Source organism: Colossoma macropomum, unplaced genomic scaffold, assembly GCF_904425465.1.
Source record: "Colossoma macropomum unplaced genomic scaffold, Colossoma_macropomum, whole genome shotgun sequence".
NCBI classification, from domain to species: domain Eukaryota; kingdom Metazoa; phylum Chordata; class Actinopteri; order Characiformes; family Serrasalmidae; genus Colossoma; species Colossoma macropomum.
Genome location: NW_023494790.1, coordinates 14,823,276 through 14,848,781, shown reverse-complemented (window position 1 = coordinate 14,848,781; position 25,506 = coordinate 14,823,276). Strand labels below are relative to the sequence as shown.

At 39.5% G+C, this 25,506-nt stretch overlaps 1 protein-coding gene across 5 annotated transcripts in view; it reads left to right on the top strand.

Annotated features, from left to right (window-relative positions):
* Positions 1-25,506, top strand: part of jmjd1cb (jumonji domain containing 1Cb) — a 187,651-nt gene that overhangs the window by 103,727 nt on the left and 58,418 nt on the right. For 4 of the 5 annotated variants that reach the window (XM_036572263.1, XM_036572264.1, XM_036572267.1 and 1 more), the window contains one exon: positions 24,074-24,187. In XM_036572263.1, the coding sequence (XP_036428156.1) occupies positions 24,074-24,187 (114 nt within the window). Of the gene's footprint in view, positions 1-8,761; positions 8,788-24,073; positions 24,188-25,506 lie in introns of those variants that run through there. The other variant, XM_036572265.1, reaches the window with a different exon arrangement.

Below are 25,506 nucleotides of genomic sequence, written 5' to 3'. Positions count from 1 at the left end.
ACTGCACACATTCTTTGTCCTTGAGTTTAGGGCATTGCTGTGCTGGTCGGACTGCCTCTCATTGCAGGCAGTCCAAACGTGTGTGTTAGTGGCAGATGGAGAACAGGGTGTTAGTTCAGGGCTCTGAGAAGGGATTTTGGGGTCAGCGGGCTGGCCCTATTATATTTTTATCTTTATCGCAGTATTGGCCTTCACGGTACTAATAATGCAAAAGACTGCAGTATGCAAAAAAGGCTTGTTGATTTTACGTTTCAAATGTTTATTAACTTTGTGCACCAGGTGTAGCACGAGTAAGCACTGGATGGATATGACCTGGAGCAAGGTTACTGACATAAAGGTTGTTGACATTCAATAAAACTTCTATTGTGTGTAATATTTCAATTCATTTTTTCGTTTATTACTTTTTTCAAAGCCAAACACATGTTGCCAAGTGGAGTAAAGTTTATTTGTACTGGGAAAATGATTGATTTTTGCTTGACCACCCAGTGTGCTGACCAACAAGAGTCACTGTCTGTCACTGACTGTCTGATTGACTAAATGACAATTGTTAAAGTGTACATGCACAAACAATGCCGTATTTAGCATATGCACCCAATTAAATAAAGGGATGTTATGTCCTGCCTACTCATACCCCAAATATAGGGTGAACATACAAATAATCTAATAAAGCAGAATAATATTCAGTGGAATGTCATGGGTCTTACAAGGACTACAAAAGCTCTTCCTAATAAACAGTTCAGCAGTACTCAGTGCTTATTTGAGCTTATTCTGTGTCTGACTTCACTTGGAAATAGGGCTGAATGATAAATTGTTTTTATATCTATCACAACTTGAGCTGCAATTATATCTATAGCCTACATTGTCTTAAGTTTTAAGTGGGTAAATGAAGGCTTGCAACACAGAACTATCTGTACAATAGTCAGACCAATCAAAAGCACCCTAAACATCTTTGTCCTGTGTACATGACAACACAACCACGATTATCTGGGTGTCTGGTACACTGAAAGCGTGAAGTAACCTATGTGTTCTTGGCAAAATCAGGCCGTAACAAATCACAAATTTAAATTATAGCAACACCGAAATATTGCTTTTAGATAGTTTTTTTCAAATCGTTCAGTCTTAGCCAGAAATTCTCACCTGGCAGTATAAGCAGTGTTATTTTTAACTCTTCCAACGATAGTCACCAAGCACTAGTACCTGGTCACTGAGTGCATCAGAATATAAAATTGAATAGTATTTTGATGTGTCCAACCCTTTTTTCACAGTGATCACCTTGCCAATGTAACTTTAGCTAGTTTGGAAGCTATAATGCATGCACAAATAAGCCTATATGCTAAGTGTTTTTTGCTCAGATTCTTAAGAGAAGTTGGTGAATTTGCTTGGCTTTACACATTATTGTGTAGCTGTAGCAAAATGTAAACATTTAATGAGTGCATGTCAGTGTAGAAATCATTTTAGAGTCTGTTATTATGCTAATAACAGTCCTAGACTCTGCTAATTTAGATCAAGCTAAGAATTTCAGAATTGATGAAAAAGAACAGACTTTGAGACTATTTTATTGCTTTATCAGATTTTTTAATTATTATTATTGTTGTTGTTGGTGGTGGTAGTAGTAGTAGTAGTAGTCTGATAGATTTGTGCTTTTAATGTGGAAAATGTTGATTGACAACCCTATAAAGTGTTAACTGGCAATCTATCATATACATTTTTTTAATATCTTGTACTGTAGACACATGCCCGACACAAATAGCATACAGCTGATGACGATCCAGCAAAACTGCACTTGCCTAGTCTTGCTTAAATTATGTGTTGCTGTTGACCAAATGTTGGCCCATCTTTTTGTTTTTCACTTCCCCGTGATTTAATGAATATCTGTTCGGTGATTCATTGATTTTAATATTATTTAATATTATTTAATATTAAAAGTCATTCTTTAGCCAGGTTATCACTGGGGTGTCATCATAGGTGCTGCTTTGCTGCTACTGGACTTGTTCCTTCTCTGGAGCCCTGAAGTCAAAGGCCATGCATAAAAAATGGAGCACAGAGAGAGAGAGAGAAATGGTGTGCTCAGCATGGAGGGCAGCTTTATTCAATTATCCACTGTCCAGCCCTGCGGAGATTTGCTGGGTGACATCTCAGGACAGGTTGAGTATGTAGTGTAGCAAGCAGCTGGCAGACAGATTAGCAGGCTCGACGCCTTTACAGCCAAAAGGGGATATTCCTGGGCCATTCACTGCTGTCACTCACTCTGCTTTAATCCACGCCAACCACTCCCCCACCACTTCTACCAGCTAAACATTACACTGTAGTATTGATCAGGAGAGGATAAAAGCCAGCTGACTAGAATTCTCCATCCACAGCAGCACAAAAGCTGTGAAGTTCCTTCTTGAGGCTTGAATGGGCAGTGTTTTGTGTCCTGACAGTAATCACAATGTGGTGCAACTGTTACCATCGTGGAACTGTGGTGGAACTGTAGCGATTTGAATAGGCAAAGTTATCATGCAAAATTAGCAGGACAGAAGCTGTGTAAGGTGGAACGTCAGTGCGTGCAAAGTAAGTGTTTGGCATTTAGGAGCTAAAGAACTTTCTTAAATGGGAATTCATCATTGAGATGCAAGCAAAGTCTTCAAAGGGGTTTGAAGTGAAATGGTTTATTGTAGGGAAACTTACAGATTTTTTTGGCAATGGAAATGATACAAGGGCTTATCTGCATTGGAGATATCATGAATCTGCAGGAAAAAAAGAAATCTGCAAAAAAAAACGTTAAAGTTATCTAGGGCCTGTTCTGTCTTATAACGTCTTACATGTACCCCTCTGCCAAGAATGGATTTGAAGTTTGCTTTGAACGTCTGATTCCTGTCACTACTGCCATGAACAATTCTGACTGGGGACAAAGCTTTTCACATCAAACAGCTCTGAAATGACTTCGTTTACATCTTAGTGATTGCATTATGCATCTGTGGAATTCCTCTTTCAATGCATGTATTTTGGTTCAGGACTATTCAGTTGAATTTTTTTTTTTTTTGGATGATCGACCACCTTTTTGTCATATCTTTTCAGTATAAGAATGCATGCTGTTCTTGTTTGTTTTTCTGCAGGTAGTGCATTTCCAAAAATAGTTTCCCTCAAACAAAGCTGCTGTCATTGAAAGCTGACAGTGGTAAAAATCGTGCAGTTCCCTTACCAGATTGTTTCCCAGTGACAACTTGAAAGAACTTTTGACCAGCATAGGCATGTTCACCATCACTGTAATTAACAGCTGACGTAAGAGTTTGAAGTTGAGGTACTCTAAAGTTTCTTCACAGCATGGCCAATGCCTGCATGCAGATTGATAGCTTTAGCCAGAATCACTTTGAACCCTTTGAACTAGCATAGGCTGGATTCTTAATCTGCTACCTATGGGTTGAACATGTAGGCCCTGTTTACACACAGTATTAAAATGCGTCCCATATCTGGATATTGTCTGTATACACATTTAAAAGAGAAGTGCCTGTTCTGTTAAACTAGATATTTTAAGGATCTACAAGTGTAATAAACGTAGACTTACAAACACAAATGTTAAAAAAGCAATTTGAGGCCTGTGAAGGACAGCACACAGTTCTGTCAGCACTTTTGACTGTGATTTAAACCTGTGTTTTTCTTCGACTGTACTCCTGTACCTCTGCAAAACGTACAAAGCCCAGTGTCTTGTATTTCAAAGCATTAAAAACACAGCACAGCCTTAATAGGCTCAGTCTTGTTACTTATTCTGTACTTATCCAATCACTTATCTGGATTCAGAAGCTACGTTTTAAACAAGGAATGTGTAAAGTCATGATTGAATGATGATCACCACAGTGCTACTCGTCATCAAATGTTAATGTCAAGTGTAAACAGGGTCATAGATTAGCTAATGTTCTGATGCTTTCACAAACCAAGAAAGCCAGTAATAAATGACTGTGTGGAAATGCTTCTTGTTATATTTTAAACAATTCAACTAATGGCTTTCTTCATTACCAACAGTTGATGCCTTTGTTTTGTAGTGTCTCATTATGAGCATTGCATGCTTGCATTGTGTTGTTTTGGCAGTTGTTGCGTGTCTGGCAGGTCGAAGCCAAACCAACTGTACAGCTTGGACTGTTTAAGATCAACTACAGGGGATGTGTGAGAACGTTTGTAAAGTAGCAAATTGGTTTAAAAAAAACCTGCAAACCCTTTCATACTCTGTAGCACATTGTCTTCTTTCTTTCCTATCCAGTATCACCCACTTCTATTTCTTACTTCAGTGACTGCAGTAGAATGTACTAATTTGTGTGTAAAGATGATTTTGAGTGGACTGGTCTTTTAAATAGCGTTATGCGATGGCTGATAGAAGTCAGAAATGTACCTGTATAAATGAAAGCTAATTGTTAGCAATTGAAGTAGCGAGTTAAAGGGGGAATTAAAGCAGTAGTTCAATTTTGTTTATATGGCTGCATACCATATTTTAATTGTATTGCTGAATATTATATACGATACCTTACAATATACTGAAAACAGGAGAGGTGAGCTAGCAGTGGGAGATGGTTCAATCCAAAGGTTGGCTGAGCATACTTATTTGAGCCCTTGGACAAGGCGCTTAACCCCCCAGGCAGTGCTGCTCTGCTGGCAAAGCTGGGCTGCTCCCAGACTGGACATAGTTATGCAGCAAAATGACAGAATTACCAAGTAGGATCAATAAAGTGCATGACATGTTATAGTGAAACATTGTTGTGACTCAGTTAAGGACTGCATTGTTTTTTACTCAAATTGTTTACGTTTGTTGCATCATTTGAATGTCCTGCTCAAAACACCCAAAGGACATTTGTGATTGTTCAGGATGCTCACAGAACATTCATTGATTGGTTAGAGACTCATTTGCTTAATGCTCATTCCTGCAGTATCATTATTATTAACACTGAAGTTGCGATAACAATTATCAAACAATATACTGTACATCTTTAGTGGGAGTGTATTCAAAAACTAATAATTTAGAATGTAAAAGTGTATGGACTTTGTGAATTGGCTGGTGGGAGTTATGTGTGTGGCCTTAAAAAGCTCAAGAACTAGTGCTATGTTTGTGCCTGTACTGTAGCTGGCGCACTGTGCTGTGCTCTTTGGTACCCCATTTTTCATCTCCGGTCACGTCAGTCTTTGGTGACCTTGCCAGGGGAGTGGCTGCTATACTTCTGCACTTCACCAATGAAAGCTCAGGCTGAATCCATAACAACCCTTCACACATTCACACAGGAGTGGGAGATGTAATATTATACACTGCAAAAATTGATCTTGGCAAGTGGCAATTTAAATCCGGTCAATATGTCTAATATTTCTCTTTTTGAGATGGTTGTAGGAATGTTCTAAGATTATTTAACTTATTTCTAGATCTTTTTTAACCTTTTTAAATAAATTAAGTGAAATTATCTCATTGTATTGGCATTTTTTTAAGAAATGTGCTTGAAAGAATCAAAATTATCTGACAGTATAGTGAGAAACATTGAGAATACTGAGGAACATTTGTGTAAAAAGGATTTAAAGTTTTAACTTTTGATCCAGCATCAAACCCAGATTGGATATGTCAGTATTGATGAAGCTTGGTGAAAATTAGCCAATTCTGACTGTTGAAGCGTCGTCAAAACTTTAAGTACTGATGATGTCGTGTATCATGATGTAATTTGAGGTAACAATAACTTTTGATATCGCTCACTCCTACGTTCTGTCTACTATTTTAATTTGTTGTGATGACGATATTGTTTCGTCATATTGCTGCATTAAGTGGACCCACAGAAGAAGCAGCTAGACCGCATATGTGCAAGCAGAGGCTTCTAAAGGTTTGTTCTAGGACTTAAAGCAGTGTCTGTGTCAGAGGGGCTAATTCAGCCTGGTTGGTGTATGAAAGCGGAAAGTTTGGCCCTGCTGTGGTTTTAATGAGGGTTTGTGCGCGTTGAAAAAGTGCGTGGTTGTGATTTGGGGCTCCTTCAGGGATCGGGTGCTCTGACGTTTCTAAGAGTGAAAACGGCCTTTGATCATGGCGGAGCACTCTCTGGGCTTTTCTCTGAGCATGACAGCCCCGCTGCCAAGAACACGCTGCAGCACAGACTGACTACACTCCAGCAGTGTACTGTTAAAGAGAAAGAAAGAGGGAGACAGAGAAGGGAAGGATAGAGGGAAAAAATGAGTCAGAGAGAGCGAGAGAGAGAAAGAAAGAAAAATGAGGGCTGGAGAAAAATGGGGGGAAAAGGAAGGGGAGTGAGAAAGAGAAGGGGAGGCATTGAGAAAGAGAGAAGGGAAAGAGTAAGAGAAAGAAGGAAGGCAAAGAGAAAAAGGGAGAGGGAAAGCGTGAGAAAAGAAGGGAAGAAGGAAGGAGGACGACAGGTGTAAGAGAAAAGAAGGATAGAGAAAGGTTAGAGGGAGGGAAGGGGTGAAAGAAAGATGGAGGAAGGAAGGAGAGAGAAGACAGGAGAGAAAGGCAAGGACAGAGAGAGGAAGTAGAGAGATGGAGAGAAAAGTATAGAAGTGTATATATAAAGATAGAGTGAGAGAAATTGTTCATCCTCATACAGACAAATTTCCTGTCTGTATGTGTTTATCTGTGCTGGAGTGTTTACTTTGTATTTTATTATCTCACTGCATTCTGCTGTGCTAAGTCAGTGCTGTCTCTGGCACTGTGTTCTGCCGTGCTGAGTCTGGGCTTTAATTTACACTGTGTTCTGCTGTGCTGAGCAGTGCAGTGTCTCGCACTGTGTTCTGCTGTGCCGAGTCTGTGCTTTATTGTGCACTGTGTTCTGCTGTGCTGAGTCTGTGCTTTAACTCACACTGTTTTCTGCTGTGCTGAGTGGGTGCTGTGTCTCGTACTGCGTTCTGCTGTGCTAAGTCGGTGCTGTCTCTCGCACTGTGTTCCGCCGTGCTGAGTCTGGGCTTTAATTTTCACTGTGTTCTGCTGTGCTGAGCAGTGCAGTGTCTCACACTGTGTTCTGCTGTGCCGAATCTATGCTGTGAGTCACATTAATTTAAAATGGCAAATACTAGCTTCTCATAAGCAGCACACAGCTGTCAGCTCCGCACTCTGGTTTCAGTGTGGACTCCTTGTGATTTGGCACAGTTTGTGAGACTCTCGCAACTCTAGGTGGCAGCATCAGTTTTAACTCCAGGTGCTGTCCAAATAAATTATATATCACCAGCTTGCTTGCTAGGTAGTTATTACCGAGAAATAAAGAAGAGCATGGCAGCTAGCTGGCTGTCCTGAACTGTTGAAAAATCATCAAGAAAACACTTTGAACTCTGGGATAAAGCAGTTTTGAGGGGCTTAAAAACCTTCATGGCTCCCTTGATGACTGACAAGAGTTCACCAAGAAGTTTTGGTGTCAGACTAGGGTTTCCAGATTGAATAGGAGTAACATTTTAATACCACTTACTATGAAATAATTATTAAACAGTATTTATTTTGTAGTATGTTAATTGTTATTTGCTATATTATGCAAAAACAAATGAAGCCAAGAATAAGAATGAGGTTTTTATTCTATTCAGTTAAAATGAAACTTGACTTTTCTCATTGTTATAGAATATTTGAACATTCTAGAGAATAGTATTAGCTGCAGCCCTAAATACGTGTGATAGTAATGAGCGATACAGTACATATTTTCTTTTTTTTGTTTTATATGGATTATTGTGTCCTGTAGTTAAGCAGTGGTCAGAGGGTTTGTGTGCAGCTATTATAGTCTGGAGACAGCACTGTCCAGACATCATGTCCTGTGTTCTTTCTGGACACTCTTTAATTTACTGCGTGTTTGTGCACTAAACCTCGTATCACTGTTGTGAGTCATTCTGGAAGTGGCTGTTCGGCTACCTGTGATGAGATTAGTTACACTGTACACACCACCGCCCTTTTCCTGCCACACGCACACACACTCATCAGTGCTGCTCCCCTTTCCCTCACACACAGACACACTCACTCACTCTCTCTCTCTCTCTCTCTCTCTCTCTCTCTCTCTCTCTCTCTCTCTCTCTCTCTCTCTCTCTCTCTCTCTCTCTCTCTCTCGCTCACTCAGTCTTGCTCGACACTCCGCAGCACTGCGCTCCCACAAATAAGCATCCGAAAAAAGCTCGACAGCTGAGGGAGAGAGAGATACAGAGAGAGAGAGGAGGGAGAGAGAGAGAAGCAGAAGGAGGGGGGAGGAGGCCAAAAAAAGAGAAGAGAAGAAAAGGAGGGCCTGTGCTCTCTCGCTTTTTCTTTTCTTCCTGTATGTGGGTCTGAAGAGCTTCCTGTTGGCTGCAGTGCGCATACATGTGTGTGCGCAAGCAGAACAGTCGAGCGCTTGTGTAAGCAGGAGGAAGCGGGCGGCTCTGACCCAGATCCAGTCCGAGCCTCCGGAACCCTCGGACACGCTGAGAGAGAGAGGGAGAAGGGAGGGTGTTGTGTGGGAGAGAGTTGGAGACGAGTGAGCGAGCGAGCGAAGGGAGAGAGAGAGAGAGAGAGAGAGAGGCTTTGCTTCTCCTTCCACTCGTCCTCCTCCTTGCCCTGTTTTCTCTCAGCTCTGCCGCAGTTGCCACTTTTCTCTCTCTCTCCCCTTTTCCCTGGTCAGCCACTTAAAATGTCGGCCATGCGGCCGGCGCGGGAGCGAACATGCTGTTCTCTCGGAGCTCATCGCTTCTTCTTTTGAAGAAGGTTTTCTGAAAAGACTGCTCGCATTCATTCACCATCTACTTCTCTACAAATGAGGGCTCTGCTGTGAACCGTAACAGCTCTGGACATTCTGGGTTGATTTTCAAGGCCAGCGAATCAGCAGAGAGGTAAAAAAAAATCACTCTATTCATATAGATGTGCTAACTGTATAGAATTGTGTGTACTTTAGCGCTAACCTTAACAAAGTTTGTTGTTAAAGGGTTAATTTGGGGCTGTGCCTGCGAGCACGCCCTTTTTTTCTTTCGGGAGCAGTGTTTTGGGAACCATTAGGACACGTGCTCTCGTTTCTCGCAGGATGTTTATCACCTCGAGTATGTCTGCAGCTGGACGTTTTCGCCTCCATTAACCATGCTAAAGCACCAGCATAGTTTTATTTTAACCACCACCTTCTTCGTGGGCTGGCCTACGTCAGCAGGCTTGTTGTGTAATACCAGGCAGCAGGCGAGAGCCATCTTGATTTATCCCCCTGTGTGTATGTGGAGGGGGGCTGTTAGGGACTTTTCCTGCCTTGCGCTTATTGAATCACTGCAGTGGATAGATGAGCTATGTATGTGAAAGAGAGGGGAAGAATCCAGACAGAGTGTGTCCAGCCAGTGCAGCTGTGTGGAAAGCCCCTGGGCAGTGTTGGCAGTTGATAAGGGGACAGTGGAGGGCCGAAGGCTTGTCCGGCTCAGCAGAAGGTGGGTCCGGGACAAGTCTACTTGAGCTGGGACAGACCATCTCCCATAAAAGAAAACTTTAGTGTTTTTCAGTCTAATCTGTTCATCACATCTGTAGCTTTACAGTTGATTACCACAGACAGTACTTTATCTGTACTGACAGAACACAAATCCTGTTGACCCAAATTGCACTTTTAATGGTTGCTTCAGCAACTGTCCACTGGCTTCTAGTCAGCAAACATCAAAATTGTCTGTGGTAAACGTCTGTGATGCAAATGCAGTATTCCCTTGCCTAACATTCCCCAACAATCGCAAGCAAACCCAAATGTTGGCTTGGTGGGCCATACTTGCGTGTTATTGTTGGGAGTCTTTTGATTATCCTTCACTCTTTTGACGCTGCTCTAAAACATACTCCCCCAGTCACAATCTGCAACAAATCTGCAACTTGAATCCACTTTCTGTTACTGGATTTTGGAACCACTGGTAGTGAAATCAACTGATTATTAATGTAACTGATTAGCCGCCTAGTGTCATACCTAGCAGTGATTACAAAATCCAAGACTAGACGGAAGAATTTTCTGCCCAATTCACACTGTCCTAGAATGTTCTACCTCAATCATGCCACTCTAGAATGTCACATTGTTCTAGAATATTCCCCAGTTCACAGTGTTGTCCTTAATTCACACTAGTTGAACTGGTTTGTCAGTTCTGATTCTAGAACAGTATGAAGTCACCTGCTTTAAATTTCATTAGTGCTGGTTTACCCCAAGCATAATTAAAGTGGCACCTTTTTATATACATAGCAGTAGTAGTTCTGTATGGACAGTCAGGCTATTAGTACAACAGCTCAGAAAAGGACCACTGCATGGCAAGATGAATAAATAATTCAGGGCTACGTCTGAAACTATTGCACTATTTTGAGAGTTGCCATTTTGAAATCATAGCTGAGACTGTCCAGTGCACTCTTGATTGCGATTCAGTATTCTCATCTCTAGTTTGATTTGTGACCCTGTGTTCACAATTTAAAAAAAAAAAATTGCGATAATTCTAATTGTCGGAAAACTTATTAAAAACCCTAGAGCTGTGAAACAGGACGAGTGCTCAAATGGGTTGTTGGTTGGTGATGATTGTTTGCAAATGACTGTTTTCTGCAATACAGTCATAATACCATAATGTCACAGTGTGCAATGCAAAGGCCCTTGCACACTAAACACAGCATAAGTAAATGACTCAAAAAGGCGGATCATGCCAAAACTATACACACTTAAGGCAATGCATTTTTTGAATTTCACTTTAAAAAAAAAAAGCAAATGAGCAAAATGTCTAAGTGTGGAAAAGACAAAACACATCAGCTGAAAATGGACAAACGGTGACATTGATTAGGCTACTTTCCATTTTTAAAAAGGGAAAGGAGCACAGAGAATTTTATCCCTTCATTCAGGACCTGAAACTTTGACTGCTTCCACAAGCAGCTTGGATGTTTGCAATTTACTCAGTTTGAGCTGCTTTTGGAGATGCTGCTCTGCAAGAGGCAATCTTGTTGTGCTAATTGCTGGGTCACAGCCAAACGGTCAGGCTTGGTTGATATCATGGCAATGGCAGAAACAGCCACGATTGAGCAAGTTCAAGTAAAATAGTGTTGCATTTTCATCATCCGAAAGATCACATTTGGTGTGTAAGATATCATCCGTTATACATGTGGCCAGATTGGTGTATAAAGGCCATTGCAATTGCACAGTGCACCATGATAGGTATAAGCAATGACGCTAATGGGCCTAACACACCACTAATGCAGTCACCCTTGATGGGACATGACTTCTGTGGAGCAAACCCATGTAACATTGTAACATTTAGTTGAATAACAAATTCTGTTCTTTATAACCATGTTTCTGATTTTCCAATGTAGGGCAGGTCTCTCGTTCATTCTCTCTCTCTCTCTCTCTCTCTCTCTCTCTCTGCAGTGGTGGAAGGTAAAGTCTAGACTCAGTCATGGTGCACTGTGTAATCTGGCTGATCCACAGAGACATGCACTGCTGAAGTGAATGTATGAGCAGAAGGAGGTGGGAAGGGCTGCACTATGACCCACTTAGCAAACAGTTCCTCAATGCAGCTCTGTCCAAAGTGTGCCTGTTTGTAATTATGCCTCCTCACAGAGAGAAAGAGTGTTCTTTGGACTCTGATTTACTGCTGTATGATGCTAGTCTTTTAAAGCCATTCTTCTGTTTGTGTTGACTCTGCTGCTGAGGTCATCATAGTTCAGAGGGGTTGAAGAGATTAAAGTGCTTTTGTGCTGTTTGTGGGCATGGTGAGGTAGGCAATCATTGTGTGGTCTCGTGTGCACTGTTGTCTGCTCTGGATAATATTTACTACAGTACCTCATCACTTTTTATTAAGTACATTTATTATTTAGTACTGTTAACTACATACTTTAAACCCCTCCATACAAAAAAGTGCTATATAAGAAATGCATTACATTACATTCAGTTTATAGTGTTTATAGTGTGTGTATGTACTGACAGAGACTAACAGTATGTTTTCTTTGGAAAAAGTGGAAAAATGAGTATCCTTTTCTTTGCTTGCTTATCAAACTAGCTTACATCTCTCTCTCTCTCTCTCTCTCTCTCTCGCTCTCGCTCGCGCTCGCTCGCTCGCTCGCCCACACACCCAGGCATGCACTCTCTCGTTTGGACTGTGAGTAAAGTTCCCATGACTATTCTCAGGCAGGCAGCAGGAATGTGGAGCTGTCTCTAGAGCAAGTCACGTTGGCTGTACTCACGAGCACACACTCAGATACACAGACACAAAGCTTTGTGGTTCTACCCAGGAGCTCAGGAGACAGGAAGTGTGCCTGTTGCTTGAAGAGGAAACACACACTCCAAACATCTGTCATCTCCACCATGTGCTCAGTGGTGCCAAGTTATGGGAAATGTAGAGAGTTTCTCTCATCAGGAAAAAAGCAGAAAACATATATTTAACATACCGTTCCACAGAAGCTGTACAAACTAAAGATCAAAATATCCACATGTTCAGTATTTAGTTTGTTTTTTGCCTTTGCCTTTTTCATAGCTTCCATTCCTTTCAGTTTCACAAAAAGGGATATTTGTCCATACTCCAAGGTTTAATCTTAACAGCTTCTTCATCCTTTCAGACCCATAGTATTGAGTTGTCTTCTCACAGTGGAGAGATGGACAGACAGACCTGCAGATTTTTTCAGGTGTTAAGCAATCACTTGGTCAAAGACATGTTTGGTGTCTAAAGTTTTGCACTGGAGCAACAAGGCTAATGAACCTTACAAGTAGTATAAACTTATGCCTCATCATTTTGCATTGGGCAAACTGCATGCTGTGGACAAAAGTCTTCCAGGTAGTTGCGACTGTTTTGTTTTCTTCATTTTAAAGTGGCAGAAACCATGTAAACAAGTCTATTTGAGATTACTTTGAAATTACAACACCTCTGTGTGATGATTTAATATACAGTTTGCTAGTTTATGGATATAAGTTTTAGTTACTCATTAGCTACGTTAGCCTGTTAGCTCCAATGCAAAACAAAATAAAGAAATTAAGGAAACATATCTGGTCTTACTGCATTTGGGGTAACAAACCTAAAATAGTTTTGGTTTGTTTTTATGATCAGACAGTTACTTTAAATCCTGCACAGTGGGCCTGAGTGTGATTGGCCCAGATAGCATCTGAGGCTAACTCGCTCATTATGTGCAAAGGTTTGTAGTGTAAGATAACAGGAGAGCGTGTAATGCGTAGGGTGTACAGGAGTAACCTGAATACCCCTGCAGGCTGAAGGGAAACTCTGCAACAGGGAAGTTGTTTTCTTCCTGTCTCTCATGAAGTGCTCTATTGTTGATGCTTTACATAATGAAAAACATGTAACCCGTCTGGAGGAGATCGCTCATGACAGCTTGTGTATGTGTTTGTAACCATGTGTGTGTTACAGAAAGTGAGGGAGAAAAAGAACAAAACATGTTACCACACAATGACAACACACGTAATGACAACAGGCAATGACATCAACAGCACTAGTACTAATACTACTACTGTTACTACTGCTGCTAATAATAGTAACACTTATAATTGTAATAGTTGTTAAAACATGCAGTTATATGCAAAAGTTTTAAGAGGTCACATTGCATGTTTTTTTTATTTTCTTAGTGAAAATAAGTGAACATCCTCAGTGAACAGACTTAAGTAGGCATTTGTCTGCAAATTTTAGTGCACAATTTCTATGTATTTTCTCACTTCAAGATAGTGGGGTACAAAAACATAAAATGTAAAATGTGCCATAACCTTTGCACAGGTCACATTTTATGTTTTTCAGTTTTTCCCAATATGTTAAATTCAGTAAATAAACAGTAATTGTGCATTAAATTGTGCAGAAGTGTGTTCTCTGTAGATGTTTACATATTTTTAGTTAGAAAATGAACAAAACATACCATTGGACCAGGGGGTGCCCAAACATTTGCAAACAGATGTAAAAGCAAATCAACAAGATGGGCAATTTTCCGAGAACTTATCCAAATGAAACCATATCCGTTCTACATCATTTTCCACCTGCTTGAGAGACAACTGGAACTTTAATAACCACTTGAAAGCTAAGTAGCCATCTTGCTTGTTTTTTTTTGCTTGCTATGGGCTGATTTGAAATGATGTACTGCGCTGTTCTGTGCTCACACTCAATAAAATGTCTACATTTACACAGAATCATGTGTAGAGTCAAGCAAAGCTTCACTTTTTTTCGCTCAAGAGAGTGTGTTAGCTCTCTTGCTTGCTGTACATTGACACTGAAAGGAAATATGTTAATGCACTTTTCTGCACTTGCACAAATATCTACGTTTACACAAAATCATTTACAGAATCAAACAGAGCTTTATTTTATTGACTAATATGAAAATATGAACAAAGACTCTCATTCTGTCTGCTAGCGTGAATGCTAAAAGTGTTAGCATTATATTCCTGTCTACCTTTTGTCACCTTACCAAATCCTTTACAAAGTCATAATTCTAAAAATTGACCTCAACATACCTTTTCAGCTTACAGTCTTATGCTTATTGGTCATATTGAACTTACCTTCACCTGGAAGAGTAAAGATTTGATAAATTGTTGTTGGCTTCAGTTACGACTGTTTCCATACTAAGCTGAGACCAGCTAATTTTCAAAACTGGTGCTGGCCAATGGAAAAAGCACAGTTCTAGTTTTCTGTTGCCTGGTACTTTGAGCAGTGAAAAAGTACCAAAAGTATTTAGACACCACTTATAATTAGTGAACTCAATTTCTTCAAAGTGAACTTGTTGCTGACAGGCTTTCAGTTGCATAAACAGCCTTGTATAATCCATAGAAAAGCATTGCTAGTAGGATGATGCTCTGAAGCAGCTGCACATGAGCCTGAAGTCACCATGCCCAATGTCAGGTGTTAGCTAGGGGTATAAAGCCCCCCAGCACTGGGCCATGAAGCAGTGGAACTGCCATCTCTGGATTGATGGAGCAGAACTTGTTCTTGTGGCTGAATGCAATCAAATCCTCACAGCAATTTTCCAACATTTAGTGTAAAGCCTTCCCAGAAGAGCAGAGACTGTTGCTGCAGCAAAGGGGAAGAAACTCCTTATTAATACTCTAGACTTCAGAAGAAACATTGGATAAACAGATGTCTACAAACTTTTGGACATATAGTGTATATTTGATTTAACTGATAAGGCTCATTGAGGTATCTGTCAGTATTTGTCTCTGTTATCGGCTGATTAACAGCAGGGTGACCCGTGTGTGTGTATGTGTGACCATAGCTCATGTTCCACCGTGACCTTCATCAGATATGAGCCTCCCATTTCCCCTCTGCCTGCTGAAACGTTTCGAAGAGTGATGGAAGCACCGGGCGCGCCGCATCACTTAGCTATGCATGAGCTCCAGCCAGCCTTTCTTCTTTACATTCCAGTGCACTCAGCCTTATAAAATATTTACTGGCGAATTACAGGCTGCCTCCCAGCACCCGCTAAAGACAATATTTTTAGAGATGCTTTGTCTGCTAGCAGCTGCCTTTCTACTTTCTCTGAAAAAAAGCTACAATGTCCCTTCTCCCCTATTCTGTTTTTTTTTATTAAGAATCAGCAAAATGTGTGTGTGTGTGTGTGTGTGTGTGTGTGTGTGTGTGTATATATAGTCGCTGTCACAAATGCTAACACATTTTCCTTCACGTATGTATGACCATTTTCACTTGATAATAGGTGGGTGTGGGAGGTGGAACATAATGTAATCAGTTAAAATTATTTTCTACCACCCACTGGTGCATGATGATGTGAGCAAAAGTCACTAAACTTTGATGAAAGATTACAGGGAAACAAGAATGTTGTCTTTTAAATGGTACAGTATAATAAATCGTGCTTAATATGACCAGGGACATGAACCATGTTTTGATTTCAGTCTGACCTTTATCATAGTAGGCTTTAAATGCAATTTCTGCCTCTTTTGATGGTTTTTGCGATATGCATTTTTTTTCTTCAGTAATGTTCATACAATGTTTCGATGGAAATGTGACTACAAAACCGGAAGTGAGCTTTGTTGGTGAGCAAGCATGCCCCCTTTTATAAAAGTGTTTTTATTTTGTTGAAATGCTTTTTTTCCTTGTGGCAGTTGTATGTGATTGTTTAATATGAAAAAAGCTGCAGTTGTTCTGTCTGTTTTTTCTTTCCACAGCCGTCCTTGGAAAGATATGAATTGTTTTTACAGCATGGGGTTCTTAGCCCTCCCCTTTTATGCTTCGCTGCTGCCTAGCAGCTCAACGCAGTCACAAGAAGTCACACACAGAGAGTCAGCAGGGTCCAAGTAAACCTGATAACAGAATTATGGGGAGAAATATTTTTATTTGATCATATAATTCAAAGTATCTGAGTCAATTTCCAATCTGCTGTCAGAAAGGCCACTAGAAAAGGCTTAAACAACTGTTTTTTACATTGTTTGAACTTTTTTCTAATGAATGAATCAGTCAAAACTGTCCAAATTAAAATGTTGCTACAATAATACGTATTAATTCTTAGTTATTGTTTCAAGTGTAATTATGTAATTATAAAGTGAAGTACAGTGAATTACATTTATATTCAATTTACATTAGATATGGACAGATGTAAGTGTGCACTTCCAACTTTTTTGTTTGTTTCAGTGTGAAAGTTACAAAAACCTGATCAAAATGTAACTTTTCATCAAGCGTAAAACTTAAAGTATTTCTTCTGCTGCTTACAAACATGAATGTGGTACCAATTGAAGTTTTGCATTTACCCTTTCAACAGTTTCAAGAGTTAGAAAGAATATAAAATTACACAGTGCTTTTTTAAATCACACTCTGCTTACTGTGACTTCTAAGAATATTTTTCCCTTCTTACTGTTTTGGAATTTTCATTTTCTTTAATGTAAAACAAGTTTTGTTGCAGGAAAATGTTTAATTTTAATGTTTGATTCTAATATACTAGCCCTGTACAACTTCACAGGTTCCAAATATTTAGTGGGAAGCTACGAAGCTGTAAAATCAGAAAAATAACAATATTTAAGATTTCCAGAATGATGAACAGAGCTGCAGATGATTCTGAATTGTCTTAGAAAGCTATACAACATTGAAAATGAGGTTATAATAAAAATTAAGTGATGATCAGATCGCAAGGCAGAAAACAGGCAAATAACTTTAAACAGAGAATTAGCATCATGTAGTATAATATCAGAAGGTTGCATCTAAAATACATTTTAATGTTTTTTTAATGGTGCAAATGAGTCAGTTTTTGCTGGTTGTGATGACTTTTCCGATGGAAATGAATAAATAAATGATGAACGGATCTTGGACAGTAATAAATAAACAAGATATTAATTGTAATCCGAGAGTGTCCCGCAACTATGTTTGAGCACTGTAAATAAAAAAACAGAAACATGACAAGTAATTCCTATCTTTGGGCCAGTGGTTTATGTCTGTGTGCCTCATGTTTTTCAGGTGTATTTTTAAGGCCTGGCTCCCTGCGGTTGCTAATCATAGCGTGTGTGCCTGTCACTGCTTTACTAGTGAAAGTTAGCTCCCTAATGACGAGTGGCAGATGTGACCCAAATTACGCCAGCACAAGGAAGCGTGTGTGTAGAGCATGCACTTGTGTGTTTGATGTGTGTTTCAAAAGCTTCTGGACGCTGTAGAGGTCAGACGTTTTCCCTCTTATGTTGCACAACTGCTACATCACTCACTGGTTACTGAATCTGACCGACTCCCAGCAATCACATTGTAATCAATATAGCTAATGAGCTGTGGTAACATGGAGAGGTCATGCAGATGTTAGCGAAAGTGCTAGTAAGCGCTGACGTGCTCACACCCACTGTTAAGAATGAGAAACCACAACTCCACCTGCTTGGGCCCCCAGCTGAACACATCAACACAAGTATTGTTTAGCGTCTTTAAAGTCTGTAAGGTTATCCCCTCCCCCTTACTGCTTTGCACTTTGCATGCCTCCAGCAGCTGCAGCCAGCCTGTGTTTTCCGGAGGTTTACATTGTGTGCAAGTGTTTTCATTACGGTGAGGAAATGCTGGTTTTTCATTTAAGACACATGCCAGGCCAGCTTCTATATTTATCTGCCCTAGAAAAAAGAGATCTAGTGTTACTGCAGCCTTGTTTCAACTCCCAAGCCACAGAGTACGTGCTTGTACTCATCTTTTGGACTTTCCAAAAACACTGACACTTGCCGTGGGCAGTATGACTATGTTTTAATTATCGTGATAAATTACACCACAGTGAGCTTTTCTGAGTATACTGTAGGTATGATGAGTACTCCTAGAACACTGAACAACTGAATTTATATATATATATATATATATATATATATATATATATATATATATATATATGTATATATATATATATATAAAAGACAATTATAGAGTCTATAAACAGCAGCAACCAGTGGAAAGTAACTGCATAAACTGCTACAAGTAGCTGATTGGAAGCCAGGCCATTATGACATCATCTCATTTGAAGACTTTTACCCGTTCTTTTTTACTGTTTATTCTTAAAAAGTGTCCAGATGTTGAATTAAGAGAACGATTACTGCACTCAGAGTTTCAGTCTTTTTTAAAATGTGGCACTGTTGTTTTGCTGGTGTGATGATGAACTGCATGAATCATCCTTATACCAATTATGGAGTCTATAAAACAAGAACTAGGGCATAGTAACTGTGTAGACTGAATAGTAATAAGTAGCTGATTGGATGTCAGCCCATTATAACATCATCTTATTTTAATGCTTTTACATATTGTTTGATTTTTTTTTGTTTGTTTCTTCTAAGTTTATTTTTGCAAATGAGTTAAAAAAAAGGCCATTTTGTAGTAGCATAATTAAAATGCGGCACTAGTGATTTCATGGTGTGATGAACTCAAAAAAAGAGTCTTCACAACAATCAGTGTACAGTAAGTCCATCGACTGAATAGTAATAAGTAGCTGATTGGATGTCATTATGACATCATCTAACGGAATACTTTTACCCATTGTTTAATCCTTTTCCCAGTGATTTTACTCTGTCTTCCTCCTTTTTTCTTCTTAAACATTATTTTTGCAAATGTTAAATTTCACTGTGGCTTTTCCATAGGTTTTTTTAATGTGGCAATACTGTTTTGCTATTATTTCCTCTTTCTGTGTTAGAAAAACCTGCGAAAAGCTAAATATTGTAATGTGTGTTGTGAAAACGTCTTCAAGTGACATTATATGTTTTGCCCTATTGCTCATGCTTACTGCCACTTTCTTTGTTCAGCAGGTTGCCGGCAGTCATGCTGTTAATTTCAGATTGAAATTGAAGTGCACGGCATAGCTGTCGTTCACCTTTTGTGGCATTACCAAAAATATTCCCCCCAGGACTTTTATTCAAGTATCTAATGAATAGCGGCACAGTGTAATTAAAGCTGAAGCAGTAATCGTGAGTTTTATTACAGTCTGTCAGTACATCAGAGATGTGCCAAACGCAGCTCTGAGCGCACCTCTTTCTCGCTCGCTCTCTCTCTTGCTCGCTCTCTCTCCCACCACCTCCCCCGCTGGCCAAACACAGTCTGCATTATGGAGCTGCTTATTTTAGCAGTGTTAACTTACTGCTTGTCCTTCTCTTGGTCACTGTTGCTGTTAACTTGCTCGCCAGGAGCCTGTTTTATTCTCGAGACTAGCAAGCTTACAATCTCAATTAGCAATCACAGTCACCTATGAATGTGTGGACTGACCAAGGAAATTGGCAAATACTGTGTGGCAGCAGTCGTACAGTAGTACTGTAGGGCAGATATTTGCCTGAATATAGCAGTGACCATGTCTGGATTTGGTATTGCCGTCTGTTTTAGTCAAAGCGGCATTAGCTGATGGAACACAAATTAGAGTTGTCTAAAGTAGGTACAGGCCTCTTAATAATTTTTACTACTTAGTTAGGAATGGACGGGTACCACTTTTTCCCTCCCATAGCGATACCCGATCCTTAAATATTGGCCCACACAGAACACAGATACTGATTCTAATTCTGTCTAACCCTGATATTTATGCAACTGCACTTTTTACATTTTTAAAGAGTGCTTGAATATCTTTAATCAAGTAAAAAATACCAAGATGAGTTCATTTATCTGTACATTAGAATAACTACACCCGTCTCTTGTCTGAAGTAGCTTGTTATATACATGTAAAGACACATGATTGGATTTTGCAGTGACCTTCACTTGGAGAGAAGAACCCAACATAATGGGTGGCTTGAGTCAGGATGGATAGTTTCCAGCTGTGCGACAGTATATGTGTATATTGTCACTGTTGAATCGAAACCCTGTATCTCCATTTTTGCCATTTGTCATTTTGATTGTACATAATTTGAAAGTACCAGGTGCCCTTTACCTTGTGTCAAAATGTAATTATGAGTGGACAAACAGAAATGGTCCAAAACATTTTTTAGAATAAAACCTTGTTACATTAACTTTCATTGAAAATTAAGTGTTTTTTCCTTCTCCTGTAAAGCTTCTCTTTTGGAGATACGAGAATTTAACTAACAATATATTTGTGCGTGTGTGTAACTGAAAGAGCTGTACAGTAGCACCCCTGCTCTACTTTGACAGCATTTGGACAGAGTTATGTATATTCTCAGTGGCCTTGGGTCCCTTTCCCCAAGCCACTGATCTGTGGTCAGCTGTGCTGGGCTGAATGCACTTCCAGCTGGTGACTGCGGTCTGCTTTTGCTCTCGAAAGCTATTTCTGAGACATTGCGCAGGCCAAATTACAGCTATATTTGCCCCACATAGTGATAGAAACAGAAGTAAAACAGCGAACAGTAAGTAATTGGACAGAGACAGTTGTGGTCATTTTGCATCTGTATGTCAGCACATTGGATTTGATGAAGTGATGACTGAAGTTAACATGCAGAATGTAGTTTTAATTTAAGAGGATTGGGTGGAGCATACACATCCTTTATCATGCACAGTCACCGGTTTTAGGGGACTAGAAATAACTGTACTAATCTACTAATCTAAATGAACATAAATAAAGTCACTGGCAGAATCATCAGCAGTCATAGGCTGCTGGAAGTCTGCAAACCATAGACATGAGCAAATGCAGAGTGTCTTGGCGTTGCATTGCCAGGCCTTATAATGCTGACATTTGCAGTCAGTTTCTGCAGTTTTTTTTGAGGTTTTTGGCCTCAGCTGTTACATATGCACTGCTTTGTAGATGACTGAAGTAGTGGTCAGGGGTATTGATGGAACTCCGTATGACTATTTCCCAAATGTCCTAAAACCAGATCAGATAGTATCTAAATTTGCAGTTAAAGTCATGGCAAAGAAGTTAATATAACCTTGCTGTTCTTTCAAAACAATCAGAACCCAATAAATGATATGCACAGCAAAACATTTATCTGTTAATACTGCTAAAACTCACTATTGTTGTGCGTGTGATTTGAGCACAAATGATGAATCAGCTTCAGTGCTTGAAATCAAGCGCCAGCCTACCAGTACCTAATATATATCATTTACATGAAGCACGCCTGAATTCATGCAGATGTTTTGGTGGGGAGCCAATGAAATGCCAACATTCAGCGGCATCTGGTGGAGATGTAGGTTGAGCAGTGGGTCCACTGCTCCCCGTACTGACCAAATTTTATAGTGTTCAAATTACGATGACTAAAAAGAATAAAAAATGAAAAACAAAATCATAGTTTTATTTGAGATCTGTAGAGTGATGTGTAGTGTGTTTGTTTTCCTAAAATAACATATTTAAAAGCTGTATTATTCAAATGTATGAGATGACTTCTGTGCTAGTTTTGTATCGTTGTTTTCTTTGGTGTTACAGATGACATTTAATAATCGTTTTGGTTAGTTATCCACAAATCAAGCCTTTTTTCAGCTTGTTAAACTATTACACTCAAATTTACACGCACTCCTACAAGATGTGAGTTCAGTCGTACAGAATTGCCAAAGATGAAATTGCATGAGCTTATTTTACAATCAGATTTGATTGTATATAACTGATGGATAAGGGCCAATATAATCACCCAGCATTAGTGCAAAGGCAAGACAATGGCTGACCAGGCTTAATGAGTCAAGTCCAATGTCTAATGTCAAGAGGTAACTTTATAGGAGAAGAAACAAACTCTCTTTGTTGAACGTTAATATGTTGAGATTTTGTTCGAAGTACCTTTTAATCTTTCATTTTTCACAGTGTAAAGTCCAGCTTTAATTTTGTATACAGCTTTTTATTTTGTTCTGTTGCAGGCTTCTTTCAAGTACATTACACTTTTTTAATGGTCTCTAATCTCAGCTGTAGGCTATTACAAGATGTTAATTCACCAGGCTACCAAACAGTGACTTCACGACTACTCACTCCGCTCATAAGGAGCATAAGGGACAAATTGCATGGAAAATTGCACAGAAGCCTGAAAAGCTCCTAATGCAGCAGAGCACAAGTCTAATTATGGCAGCCATAGTCATGTGAGGCCAGCGGTCTGTCCACTGATGTTTGTAGTCACCGAAAGAAGAGTGGATGATTCAGTTAGACTCTAGACTCTGCTTTGTCTCTGCATGCTGATAGCCATGTGGTTAGCTGTGAATAGGAGGATTAAGCTCCCCAAAACACAGATATGAGATTGTCTTCCTCCTTGCGGTTGTGGAGCGAATGGTTTGTACAAATCAGCTGGATTGAAGTTTTTTCTTAACAGAAACAGGAAAACATGACCCTGTCTTCATAGTTCTGAAGAATTAAGAGGAGATTTTGCTAAATCCATATGTAAAGATGGACAATAATAGAGTTTTTCACTGATACTAGCATTTAATTTATCCTATCAGAACAGTCTTTCTCGTTCTATGAATATCCAATCGAGACAAGCCTTTTTAGATGCCAAACTCTTCATGGTCCTGGCTCACGTATGTTATAAAGGAGGAGAAAGCTTGTAACAATCACCATGGCCTGTTGGCTGGTAAAGCCACCCTCTTTGTGGAGATATGCGCATATAGTAGACAGGACTATCTGTTTTTACATTATTTGAGGCAAACGCTATAAACTGTCTATGCAATTTTTGTCAGATTTTACCAAAGTTCAAATCTGTTTTTAAAACATTGCTGTTTTTTTTTATTTTTTGTTTTGTTTTTTTAATGTGGCGTTAAGCCTCCCATTCAAAGAGATAGGTTTCTTGTATAAGTAGAAATCACAGTCCAGGAATGTTGCCAAGATGTGCGGGAACAGTCTTTCCCATAAGGTCTTTGCCTGGCTTAAAGATCACTCACTTACATTTATCAGGCTGAAGATTCTCCATAAGGGGGTGCTATTAGCATTTTGATATTAGCAGCTTGTGGTGGTTTTCATAAATGACACTGAGTGTGCATGTTGCAGAGCGCAATTTGACTTCAGTTAGCTCTTATCGCTAGGTAGCCTGTTTGAATTGGACCACAGTGGATTAAAAATGGATGACAATGAGAATTTTGATAGGCTTATCTAGGCATTATGTGGAGATCGCTTTGTGGAGTACTTAAAGAACACTGACCAACTTCATGTTTGATTAAAAAAAAAAAAAAATTATTCCTGTTTCCTTAGATTTAGTGCAGTGCAGTGTGTGAAATGTTGAATAAAAGTCATTGTATAGTTTATGGCAGTTTTTTTTTAAATGTAGCACTACTACTGCTTTGTGTACACATTGTGATACATATAGTGTATCATGAAAATATCTAAGTATCACGATAAGATGTTTTTAACATGTCGTCCAACCCTAGTTGTCTGATGTAGAACAGCGTGAGCTGACCTGCAAACATTGCCTCAGTGTGGTATTAAAGGGAAGAAACACTGCAATTGTTTAGTGTATTAGGATTATTTGTTGCTTGTGTGAATGCTGCCATAGTAATTAACAATGTGTTCATTTTCTGTTAAATGTTGAATTTTGCTAGAACCTTTTATTGCAATCATTAGTACTCCATATCAGCCAGCTCTATATGCTGTAAATGTAAAAGCTACTCACTTAGTCACATACTCCTCCCCCAGCCCGAAAGGCACATGACTGTGTATTTGTTGGTGGTGAGTGTTGGCCCAGCGGCCGAACTGCTGGATGATGTCATCAGAGCTAGCTCCTCAGCAGCCTGGGGTTTGGAGGGTGCAGGATGACAGAAAAAAGACACATCAAAGTCATTGGTGCTGTCTTTGAAGCACTTAGCCTAGGCTGCCACTTTTTGTTGGCTCTGTAATGCATAGAGTCTAACGGTACGTGTTCTTTCTCCACAGACGTTCAAGCCTCTGGTCGGGAAAAGTGTGTTGGGCTCCATCACGGCCGTGGAGTTTTTCTCTGACAGACAGCTGGACTTCTTGACTGATGACGGAGCGTACCAGCCCTATCAGGTGAGCCCTTTGAGCGCTGGTGTTTGTTTCTGTTCTTGTGCTGTGCCTGAAGAGGTGAGGAGGGTCTCTCATTGAATCAGTCTCATGTTTACTATGAATGTTTGGTGACCCCAGGCCCTGGAATAATGTTTACTGGTCATTTACATTTGTCTGTACTCCATTACTGATTGTCCTTGCAATGCATTGGAAATAGCTGTCAGTATTACTCAGTTAAAAGGGAAAATTTACCTTCTCAGTGAGCAACGAGTAGTTTGCAGTTTGCATGATGGTGTGTATTCTACGGATCTGTCTTACAATAAGAAATGGAGCCTTATGGACAACCATTTCTGTAATTACTCAGTTGCAAAAATGATAACCAGATTACTCATAGGGGTGAGCATTTCAGTTAGATTTGATACTCAAATTTGTTATTAAAAGTTGAATTAAAAATTAAAAATAAAAAAAAGTTTTTTTTAAAGGCTACAGTCTGCTACACACCAAGCACCACTATAGACAGTGACCGCAAATCCATAGTTGATAACATGGCTTAAAATTTACTTAAAGAAAGGTGTCAGTCTAAAGTCTTTAAGGTAAAACAGACATACCTTTTAGCTCACAAAAAGTGAGTTTAAATTAGCCAGATGATACAAAACCTGATAATTTCCCTAAATGATGTTGAAAGTTTTATTCCATTAAATCTACTCAGGTAAAGTGTAAAATAAATTTGGGTTTGTTGTTTATTGCTACTTTTCTGCATTGCTTCCAATGTGCTATAACTGCACTGTGTACTATCTGCTACTTGGCACCATAAAGGGACCTTTTGGTGTTGCAGTGCGTCGTAGTCTAGCTGTCTCTAGCTGTCTGCTTTCCTGAAATATCTACACGACATTCCTCATTGGTCACGCAATGGCATCCTCATTCACATATTTATTGATGCCAATACATATGTGTATATATATGTGAATAACCACACAATAACTACTATGAAATCATGTAAAAAAATTGTAGAAAAATAAGTTATAATCTGTAACGCTCTATAATACAGTCTTTCCGACAAATTACAGTACACTACAGGAAGTGTAGGGAGCGACATGGCTTCTGGCTCTGAATGAACTGTCAGTTTCATGAACGATTGCTACAGGAGATCAGTTTGCTACTGATTAGTGTTAGTGTAGACTGTAAGCATCCTCTCTATCGTTCCTCACTAAGCCGCTCTCTCAAACTCCTTAATTTTCAGTGTCTTTGGGAAAACACAATGAGGCTTAGGATGTAAACCCATCAGACAGATGGAGGGGGGGGTGATGTTCTCTGTAGTATTCCTGCACTGGATTTATATGCAC